An 11,536-nucleotide genomic window follows, 5' to 3' on the forward strand; every position below is an offset into this window, starting at 1 on the left:
TGGCATACCCCAAGAAGAACCTACTCCAATCAGCATCTCCTGTTCAATATCTGTGCCGTATATTTGTAAAATTACAGTCTGCTGTAAAACTTTTATGGGCTGACTATAAACATATTCTATTGAACAGTGTTATTCCAAAATCCCTTTTCTAGTTGATAGACACATGTCTTTATAAGCCGTATGTTACGTTTGTTTTATAACAATTATTTCAGCATTAAAACTTTCCAACAGGAACACTTTCTGACATATTGAGTTTTGTTATATCTGTGTATACTTCAGGTTTAGATAATATTAAAACATTGGTAAGTTTTCTCTTTAAAAAGGTTACAACAATACAAATAGTAGCAAACTTTTCGAGAAACATAAACACATTTACTGCATATATAAAGACAATTATATAATTTATGTTATGGTAAACAGTGTTAACTTTGAGATAGTTGTCTCATGAGGGACACACGCCAACAATCAGTCAGTTTTTAAATCTCAGCTAACAATTAAGTTCAGAGGTTTTCTACTGGTATCCACACTTCTGAGAATTTTCTAGTAATTTTGTTGGCCGAGTGTCCTCATGACAGATATTGTTCTCAGTTTTGAGAAAAAAAGAAGAAGAAAGACATTTTCATGTATTCATAAGTCTCAAGACAAGTTTACTCTGTTATATTATAGTCTTTACCATACAGCAAACATCTGGTCACTCTGATTTATGTAAGTAGTTTCTGAAGAAATGCATGTTAAAAATGTTTAGAAAGACGACAAAAATGCCAATAAATTATAAAAACATAATTTAGAGAAAAAATTAATTTCTAGGTATAAATAGCTGTAGATCAACAAATTACAGTATTTAAGAATGCTATTACTTTAGATTTCGTGATTGAAAGATTTTTACATGCGTGAAAGATAATCTTTCCAAATGTCTCCTTTTCTGCCACTAGAGGGTACTCCAAGAACTTAGAGTATATTTATAGCAAGGATTTATTTGGGGTGTTTGGTCTGTGAATGATCAAGTACTGTTGTCATACTAAACCTTAGGAATTTAACCCCCCAAATCTTGATATTAAACAACAACTTTCAAAACCAGTCTAATATACCTTTCCAGCAAAATAGTGCAGCATACCTGAATTATAAGGAACATTGACATATAGTTTAGATTTAGTTAAACTTATCCTACTTTTAAATTATCTAAATTATTATATTTTCTTTATTTCAGACACAATTCTCTGGTTCACATCCTGTTTCTTCATCCAGATTTGGACAAGGCATTCCATTGTTCGCAGGCTGAAGAAGTACAAAACGAGTTCTGATCTTGGTCCCTGTTTTTCTGCAAGCACCTCTACAGAGACCCCAGGAAGACCATTGTGAAACCTCACAGTCCAGTGGTGTTTCTGCAGTATACACCAAAAAAAAAAAGTAACTTTACATAGATTTGTTCTTAAGGCAAATACACAGTTGGCAAAGCATTAAGGAATGATGATCGAATAGTGTCCTTTCTTACACAAAAATACATGTAATATTAATAAAATTCATCTGTTGCCTCATAAATAAAAACATCTGTTTTCAGCTCCTACACTCATCAACACTGGTATTATTATTATTGTTATTATTACTATTACTATTATTATTGCGGTCTGGAGACTGAGGTACTGTAACAATAGTGAAGCACAATATTTATTGAATTGAAAATATGAAATTCCTATCAAATAAAACTATACTTAAAATAATTCAAAAGATTACATTAAAAAACATTTACTGTCAATTTTATAACTCATTTGCCTTTGTATGGCTTACTAAAAACACTAGGATTAAAGATTTTTTCTGGTTTATTTAGGTGCGCATATTTCTTTGCAGATAGATATTGTTCCTATAGTTGTTCATATGAAATTCCATTTAACTTTTGTTCCAGTTTGCTTCAGAACTAAAGGAAAGACCCATTTTTTTTATCATTAAATCATCTTGCTTTTGTTTGGAATGTACACTACAGTTCCCTTTGCCAATAAAGACATTCTGTTACTGGAAGGTTTTTAATTCTAAAAGGGTTGTCAATATAGTTTTAATCTACTGCAAGAAAAGAAGTCAGAAACTTGTGTACTTCCATTGAAAATATCTCTCATGAAAATATAGGTGATTATTCCTTAGCAGGTTAAATAAAAATATTGCTTGTCACAGGAAATTGCATCAGAACTGTGTATTACAGCGTTTGTGGGTAAAACAGGTGTGCACAAAATCAGCTTTAAATGTTGTACTAAGTGTGTGACCTCTGGTATAAATTTCTGGTATAGAAGTGGAAGTCACCACTTCTGTTGTGATCACTCATTCCCATGTTTCTAATGGGAATGAGGGACACAGCTTGGCAATTAAATCCATCGTTTTGATTTGGGAATATGTTTTGAACAGGCGGATTTACTGGTTAATGTACAATAAAGTGAAGATATATGATGAAAAATTACTTTTTAAATCCATTGTTTTAAATTTATATCCTAAAGAGGGACAAATCTTCCTTTTAATGTCATGGGAAAAGCATATGACTGAAAATGAGATATGTAGCACTCACTTTGCGTACGTCTTGTTTACTCATAGAAATATATTAAAACACTAAACTGATCAAGAAATACATTTATTAAGGTATAAATAATGCATAATTAGCTGTGTAGGGAATTAGCTTTATTTTAGTGATTGTGAGGTGACTTTAGCACAGAGCTAGAGGCATATAACCTTCAGACTTATTCTGGAGAAATTCTTCTTGGAACATGGCAGCTATTCTAGGAATACATTGAGGGTTTAGCCTATTGCTGTCTCTAAAATAGTATTTAGGATGTCAGTCTTCTTAACTCTTCCTCTTCCATTTCGTAAAAATCCATTAGAAAAGTATAAAGAGAAAATCTCGGTGGGCACTGTCCAACTGCTCTTTCCCTTAGAGCAAAGATAGTATTTGTTAATTTGGAGATTTGAAAATTACCCTTAAGACTGACTTGAGTCAGTAGTTTGTATGTCTTCTTACCTAAACAAGGTTATCAGCTAAAATTTTTAAGAAAAGAAAAATGAGAGAGAATGCTATTTTTGTTGTCAGGATGTATGTTCCTATCACAAATATGTCCAAATCAATTGAATTACATCAATTCTTATTGCATATAACTATCAAGCCATCTGACCCAGAGGAGACAACAATAATAGTTCTTTTGCTCCGTTGTCATGTAAAAACTTAAGTATGAGTATTTACTTCAAAGTTGCAAAGAATTTGGGAACTCTGATTCTGGTCAAACGTTGTTTATTGACTGATCTATGATGATGCTGAGGCTTGAGTAACCCTCACTATGGATATAACCCAAACCTTTGAACCATAGCTAAAATACGAAATCCCTTCCTTATTCTTTTATGTCTGCTGGCTTGTTTTATTTCCCATGTGTGAGTCTGGAAACTATTGTTATGCAGGTAGGAGGATATTCTGTCTAATCAACTATTTCATCCACACCACCTGTCAGATTTCTACATATATTCTGAATGAATGGAAATTACAGAATTAAGCATATCAAAGTACTAATCACTTACCTGAGACAGAGTCTATTATTTCATTGCTTTTAGCTGGAATATCAAGATAAGGTGCAGGAAGACCCAGCTGGTTTTTCTTTAATTTCACCATTGTTACTTGAGCGATCGGTGGCAAAATTTTGAGTCTGGGATAATAAAATGAGTTTGCTGGGTGACTTGGAGAGGAACAAGTGATCTGTGAAACAAAAAAGAGAACCTTAAGGAAACTACATCATATTAGTAAGTAGATAACTGTAAAATCATGTTTACACATCATGCTAATACTTTTTGGCAAGTAAAATGCATGTAACCAGTTTTTATGAACCTTAGTTCACAAAACTACTGCTGGTAATCCCAGAATTTTTATGCATAATGCTTTGAGACTGGGCACAATGAATTGTGCCAGGCTTTAGGTAAAGAACTGCAGCGGGAGGTGCTGAAAACAGAGTAACATATGGAAAGGTTTGATGGGACGAAGTGGATGTTACTACAAGGGAGAATACAAGAGTATAAAATAATAATATTAGATATGCTATAGCAGCTGTCATATGGATATAGGAGGCCAAATATATTGTTTTTCAGCTTCTCTGTTCCTTTTCTCATTACTCATTAGCACCGCATTTGGCTCTAGAAAAACTGACCCTAAAGGAAAGACTGACTGAAGGCTTAGAGTATTCAAAACATTTGAATCAAAATGCTCTGTTCCCCAGCACTCTTAAATGACAAAAGCAAAGTATGAGGCATGTACAGTATCAAGCGAGCAAAAGAGATTGAAAGTGGGGTCACTGCGGTAGCGATGCAGAAGTTCCCCTCTGCTTTCCCTTAGCAATTTTCCCTCAGATGTAACAGTTTCAGGTTTCAGCAATGTTTCTGCTGAAAACTTCTCCCCACATCACCATTCAGTCTTAAGAATCTTCCTGTTTACATACATGTTTAGTAATGCCATGACTTTTTTGAATATTTTTATTTTCTTGGTGTTATAAGAATTGCCAAAAATTATCTTTAAAAAGCCAGCTTTTACAGAAAATACCAAACTAATTGTATTTGTGGCCAAGAAAAAGGCAAATTTTCATCAACCACCTACATTTATGTAATAAATTTGAAAGACATATCAAATAAACAAAAGCAGTAGGGTTATCAGCTTTGTAATAAATCCCTAGTCAGAGAGCATCAGCAGTCTCAGATACTGAAAATGGTTTCACAAGAGTCTATTGTGTAGTCATAGGAGAGGTATCATTTAAATGGAGGACTCAAAACCTATGTATGAAGTTATGTATATACACCTACCTCTGTAACTGTGTCCTGTGGAATAGTGGCAAAGTTTGGGGAGGAAAATGTGAAACCACTGTCAGTTCCGGCATCATATGGAAATAGATCTACTGATACTTCTTCCATCCAGTGGTCTCCTTCACAGAGATTTAGGCTGTCGATACCCACAAACCAGTCGGGGCTTGGAACAATTCGTACAACAAATGAAACCTAATGAAACAAAATGATCTGTCAGGATTGCATCACTTACTTCGAAATGCTCCAGTCCTGCTCATAGTAATTTTAACTTAAAATTTTTGAAAGATACTTCATTATGCTCTTCTGCTTTATAGAATTGTACAGTGCTTCCTGCAATGTGACATGCTTTTTAGTAACTTTTTGCATTATATTGTTCCTACAAGTGAGAACTCCAATGCTTGTGCGCTAGTGACATAAACTTTTAATATTAATATGCATATTTACTTACTAAGGGATGTCTTGAATGCACTTCTAATTCAGTGGAGGTTTGGCCTGTACCACTGGAAATGGCAGGAGCAGAGAAGATTCCATGTACACTCTGAATTTTCTCTCCAGCTTCTTCTATTTCCTTCATTAATACCCACGCTTCACCCTTTTCAGCAAAATCACGTACACCATTGCTGGCATATTCATTTTTTTTCCACATGCTGTAGTCAGAACTATGAGTAACACCTATTTGAGTGAATACATGGCATGACATAAAAGTCTGGTTTAGATTGTCCCTATTTCTTCAATTCCTCTGTTTTATTTCTGAGGTTAAAAAAATGTGTATAAAAATGAGTGAACACTAAAACATTTGGCTTATCACTGTTTATTTCAGCTGCAGCCAATTGAAAACAGAAGTCAATTGAAAACAGTTGTAGATTTTTGAAAGCATTGTGGATACTTCAATTTCTGCATTTCGTTCTTAATAACTCTGGCTATTTTTTTCCTTTTCATCAGTTATCTTAAAACTGACAATTAAGAAGAAAAAAGATCACAGCGATGAAGAGATTTATCTGTTCTTAAAAGTGTACATACTGTGCTTACCTAGCATTGATGACCACTGTGCTGGGGGCCTGTAAAGTGGATACTGCTTAGGGAAAGCAGTCTGACTCCATTTCCCTGTGAAGATTATGCTGTATTTAGCAAGTTCCTCTGCTGTGCAAATAGAATCGTCACCCACAGGCAAGCTGCTGGCATAACCTAGTATTGTTACAAGTAATGTCCAGATAACTTTACAGGAGTGGTAGACAAACATCAGGTTTTCCATTCCCTTCCACACAAAAAGAAAAAAGTATGTTAGCCATATTAGTCACTGTAAACTCAAAACGGAATAACAGTTACCTAATAAAATGTAACATACCATAAGTTATAATCAAAAAGAAAGCATATTTCCGAAACACTAAAAATTGTTATGCTTCTAAAAACATTATTATAATGCTTTCAGATTTGATATTTTGACACTATATAATACAAATCTGTAACTCTACCTGGGACAAGTGTTTCTAATGAAAATAAAAATTTTTTAATCTTGTCCATAGTACTACCTCTGAGAACAATCTGCTTCTGATTTTCTTTGGAAATCTTATTAGAGTCACATCTTGAATTAATTAGAGTAGCAACTGTTCCTGTGGAAAACATTAGTGGTATATTTATTCTTCTAAAGATTAAATTGCAGGTTACTTTGCCAAAAGATATTATTTATTTTAAATTTGTGTTCTACAAAGGCTATTTTATGGCATAACATTTAAAGTCAAATACATTTCATATCTATATAAATTACTTTGCTGTCATAACTTGTGCATTAAAAAATACATTGTAATTGCTTCAGATTGTTTAAGCTAGACAGTTATTAAAAAACAATCTTTTTAAAAAGTTGCTGTCATAGGTTGTGCAAATTTTGCTGTTAAATTAATATGGTAATTGCATCAGACAGTTGAACTCCAGCAATTGTTTAAAATAACAGCCTTAAAAACTTATTTTTAAATGCTTTTGTCCTTTCAGAAAACTATACAAATTTAACTAAAATGCTAATAATATATTAATTTGTAAAAAGAGATGTGAATACTCACTAAATATTTCCTCTGGAGCACTGGTAGGGGGAGAGCACCTGCTTTTGCTGGCAGCTGAGTTGGTCTGCAACAGAAGACAGTAGGAGTCTTGCTATTTATGCCTGAAGAGGGTCCCTTTGGTCCAACAATTATTGTAATCTTTAGACTTTCCAGGTTTGCAAAAAGCATGCCATCTTCTTGTTTGCAATCTTTTTGGATGGACTATCAGAGGTTTCCTGTCTGTCAACTGGTTCAGGTTTCTATCAGAAGACTGTGATGCCGAATAGACGAAAAGCTTTTAAAAAATAGCTTGGATTCTTAGTAACAGTTCGAGTTTTCTGGTGCCTTTACAGTTCTCTGCTCTTATAAATGCCTCCAAGCTATACAAATGAACTGATTCCAACACTGAAATAGTTCTAGTGAATACACTTTAAATGAGAAGCATGTTTTCTTGTAAGTTTTATTGTCTGACAGATGCTCCTTCCAAACATTTACAGAGAGCTTGCTCACTCTCACACACCATATGTATGTGTTCAAATAAAAGGGGTGAGGCATCTAAAAAAGTCAAGAGGAAAAAAAAGTTGCATTTCATAATTGCACATACTCACACAGACTGTGTCTCCTGCAAATATGAATTAATTTAAAGTAGGACAGTGTGTATTTTTGTGTTCTACAGTACCGTATGCTGGATGATGAAAGGGCTCTGTAACATTGTGGTTTCTTTGGAAAGAGTGGTTTTGGGAAGCTCTGAGATTTTTCTTAGCTGTCTTCAGAGTAAAAACCCCAAATAAAAATCTTATTATTACAGTTAAATCATACATCCTCTGTAGCACAGTACATATATTTACATCAGTAAAATTATTTAAATTTTCTATGAAAAAAATATGCATAATGCAGTGACCCAATTAAGAATGTTTCATATTTATTTTATATTATTTTCCCCACCAACCTTCAATTAAGTGAATACAAGGACTGTGTGCCATGCCTATAAGGTTAACAAATGCTACTGTGGTGGGTCAGCAATGGAAGTTAAGTTCAAAAGTTTACAGTGAACCATGAAGAAAGTCTTTGATAGAGTCTTCTTTGAAATTGTGAGGAATGTTACTTAAGTACTTCCACAGATCTCTAATATGATGGTACAGCATATGGAAAAAAAAAAACAGTTATTTTTCAGAAGAAACTCCCAGGGCGTCATAGGTACATGATGTAAGTGCCATGCTATTGTCCACCAGGAGGGGGTTACCAAACAACCAGTCTGAGCTTTGAGGCACTTCAACAGGAAACTTATCCTTCCCCTCTGCCCCCCACCCCGCGGTAAATCAATAAGAAAAGCCAAGAGGTGAATAAACTGGGATGTCTGAATGGATTTTCCATTGGTTATTCTTCTGACAAAATGGAATCTATTGCACGTTTCAACACAGATGGATTAAGCACCCATAGCCACAAGTTCTCTATATCTGGATAGATTATAGGAATTCTGTCACCGGTTAAGCCATTTAGACATGGACATGCCCTTTATTTCCAAGGCCCCTTCCACCATCCTATGTCAATGCAATGTTTTCCATAATTTATTTCTGTTCCAGGAGCCAGGTTCCATTAAGAAAAAGAGCAAAGAGATTTCATGGATACTTTTATATCAGTTCTTTGAGTGTTTGTTGAAGGATGATATTTGAATTACATCCTGCTCACTCCTTCCTACGTACAGAATTCCAGATCCACAAGTTCCTTAGAGAATTGAGTCTACTTACATCAGAAGTGGGTGATCTTTCCAGCCCATGCAGCCCTCTAGAAGAGCTATACAAAAGTCCCACAAATTTTAAAGCATGTTGCTCAAAGCACTGTTAAAATTAGTTATTTATTACTAAGTAGCTTTAAACTTCAGTAGGTTTTGCTGTTTATCATCACAATTACTGAACCAGCTAACTTCACATATTGAAACATACTGTGACACTTCCAGGACAACACTTAAAATGAGAACAAAGCAATTAGCTCCAGATCCAGCACAGAATTATTTAATATACCAGACTAGCCTTTTCCTTTCGAAAAAAAAAAATTACTGCCAAAAGACACATCACCAGACTAGATCATTCTAGTTCCATGACTACAAGTTATGAATGTATCCAAGAACAAGACAATACATGCAGGCTGCATAATTTGGCATGGCTATTATAAGAAAAACTTACTAAATGATAAAAGAAATTGAATCGTTGGCAGTCATTAACTTGGGAAGTCACTTGAGGTTTCTAAGTACAGAGTAGACAAACAAATATCAAAAATCACAAAAGTTATAGTTGATTGTCCCTTGGAATAGGAGTGCATGATGCTCTCTACGGAGCATCCAAGATGCTTTCCAATTCTGCAATTCTGTGTAATCTGTTTATCCTTCTTCTAGAGCTCTCTTACTCCAATTTCTTGAGGTTATCATACTCTTCAACATCAGATATGCAGTTAATGGAATACAACTGAGCCTAGATCTTTTACTTTCCTACCTTACCAGTGTGGGAATGAGAGGCTTTGAAGCATTTTATTTTGAAAAAACGAAGACGGATTCTTTCCTCAAAGGCTGCAGATACTTACAGGGAAACTGGATCCTAGTCCTTATTCTAGTTCTCTGATCCTGGTCCAGAATGGAGGTTTTCTTCCTTAAGGCTCCTACACTGGACCTTTCCCTGTTTACAATGAGGGCTCAAATGTGACAGATTTCTCAGTATTAAAATCTTCAGGACCCACAGCCTCATTCTTATCTTTGTTGGATTCATAATTAAATTGCTGGCAAAATACAGCAACTGCACATTCTATTGAATTATCTTCTCCCCTCTCCACACCCCCCAACCCCCATGGCTGAAGAAAGGGAGAAACAGGGAAAAACATACCTAGCAATGTTGTCAGAAAATACAAACTTGGGACTCCCAGTCTTATTTCTGTAAATAGAAACTGGGGAAAGCATAATCAGTCTCTGACATTGTGAAGGACTTCAAAACACCAAATTTAGTATCTCATAGACAGGAAGAAAAAAAAAACCTAAATTAAAAAAAAAAAAAACAGATTTCCACTCAATGGATTACTTTCATGGCTGGGAAGCCACAGTTGCCAAATTTCTGTGGGCCAGCAGTGGGAGAAAAAAATTGCTGTGGGATCAGAACCTATGCTTGCATTCCTTCTTCACTTTTATGTCCCATTAAAAAGCAGCTGAAAACTAATGGAAAACTGGAATAAAAGTTTCCATTTAGAAAATATTTTGCCTGTATATCGATTTGGACTTAATTCCTTTTCTGTTACAGCAAAATAGCTTTTGTTTTTCAAGTTTGTGTCTCTTCAGGTACACCTATCATCTATCAATATGCATACCTCTACAGACCCCTAATGCCTGAGCGAGTCGGCATACAAAGCTTTTTTTTCTTAAGCATCTGTGCCAAAGTGTGCCTTGTGTTTAATTTTACTTGCAGAAGTGTGCAACTTCTGCTGTTTCGTGTCAATAAGACAACGACCTTACAGTTCCTGCAGGCTTCACCAAGCTTTCACCACAGGATGAAAGCTGGAAAGTATAAAACAAAAACAGTGTCCAGATATTTTTGGTTTTTAAATAACAGTCATAACTGTGTCTAAAATATTCTGTATTTTTTCTAACAAAAAATGATTAATAAAACAAGAAAACAAGGAGAAAAACCCTACCTGATTATATAGCAGTACAGTCAATACCATGTTGACTCTTGAATTATTTACACCATATGAAAATGTTTATATATGATCATGGTTGAGTTATCGCACAGGAATATAGCCCTATAAAAGGGTGTAAATTCCATTTTGATTAGTCAGAGAATAATTTGGCCCTTTCTATGGTAAGCAACAAGATTGGCATGCTTAGTTGTGACTTTTCTATTAAACTGTAAGATTAAGAGAAAGGAGTTTTAACTTAAATGTTTGATCTGAAGTTAGTCTGTGCACCTTTATTCAAAACAGAAGCTCCAGAAATTTTGTACCTATATTTCTGAACTATAACCACACATTAAAATTTTATTAATACAATTTCTATTTTCCTGGTAAGGAGAATACGTGCAACTTTGATATTCACAGGCTGTTTAATATGCTTATGACTAGCTAGCATCTCTTTGTCTATGAAGAAAAACATAACATTGTATTACTTAGGAAGGATTATCCACCCATACTTTCTCTCATGTAGTTACCATGGATACACATACGATTATGGACACTCAGCAATGCCAAAAGGTTTATATTCAGTCAAAAGCTTCTGAGCTCTAGGTTGTAAAATCTCAGTAACAGAGTGGCAAACAGCAGAATATTTTATTGTGGAGAAATTGTGGTGTTGATTTGGAAGCTTCTATAAAATAAAGCATTTATATAGGAGAAGGAAACATTCCCAATATTGGACAGTACAAAAGTAGTGAAGGTAGCTTTAATCTCTATTTATCTTTTGGGATAAAAATTCAGTTTGCAGATTAAGGTACCTAAAATGAGTGTATACATATGAACTAGATATGTAAACTGAGGCTATATATCATTGTAGTGGAGAGAACCTAGAGAACTGTTCAGCTCACCCTTTAATCCATACCTCTAGTTGGCAAAATGAATAGCTGATGAGTAGCTCTCTGGTCTCCACAAACTACACTGATAAGCTCTCCATTGACCAGACACCAAGCTCTCATGTAAGCATTTACACATAAGTGGGTAAGGCA

At 34.7% G+C, this 11,536-nt stretch overlaps 1 protein-coding gene across 1 annotated transcript; it reads right to left on the reverse strand.

Moving 5' to 3' along the window:
- Positions 1 to 82: 82 nt before the first annotated feature.
- On the reverse strand, positions 83 to 7,390 carry SPON2 (spondin 2). The gene is made up of 6 exons (XM_009506368.2): positions 6,864 to 7,390; positions 5,839 to 6,064; positions 5,258 to 5,481; positions 4,810 to 5,001; positions 3,544 to 3,718; positions 83 to 1,382 (listed from the first exon to the last, which is right to left on the reverse strand). The coding sequence occupies exons 1-6, from the start codon at positions 7,029 to 7,031 to the stop codon at positions 1,204 to 1,206; spliced, it is 1,164 nt and encodes a 387-aa protein (XP_009504663.2). The 5' UTR covers positions 7,032 to 7,390; the 3' UTR covers positions 83 to 1,203.
- Between the last annotated feature and the right edge of the window lie 4,146 nt (positions 7,391 to 11,536).

Source organism: Phalacrocorax carbo, chromosome 4 (assembly GCF_963921805.1).
Source record: "Phalacrocorax carbo chromosome 4, bPhaCar2.1, whole genome shotgun sequence".
Taxonomy (NCBI): Eukaryota; Metazoa; Chordata; class Aves; order Suliformes; family Phalacrocoracidae; genus Phalacrocorax; species Phalacrocorax carbo.

Excerpts from the sequence above, each read along its gene's own strand:
- SPON2 (XM_009506368.2), bottom strand. The coding sequence starts at position 7,031 with ATGCTTTTTGCAAACCTGGAAAGTCTAAAGATTACAATAATTGTTGGA. Across the intron at positions 5,482-5,838 it reads ACAGTGGTCATCAATGCTAG|GTGTTACTCATAGTTCTGAC; the intron begins GTAAGCACAGTA and ends TCACTCAAATAG. Across the intron at positions 5,002-5,257 it reads TGCATTCAAGACATCCCTTA|GTTTCATTTGTTGTACGAAT; the intron begins GTAAGTAAATAT and ends TTGTTTCATTAG.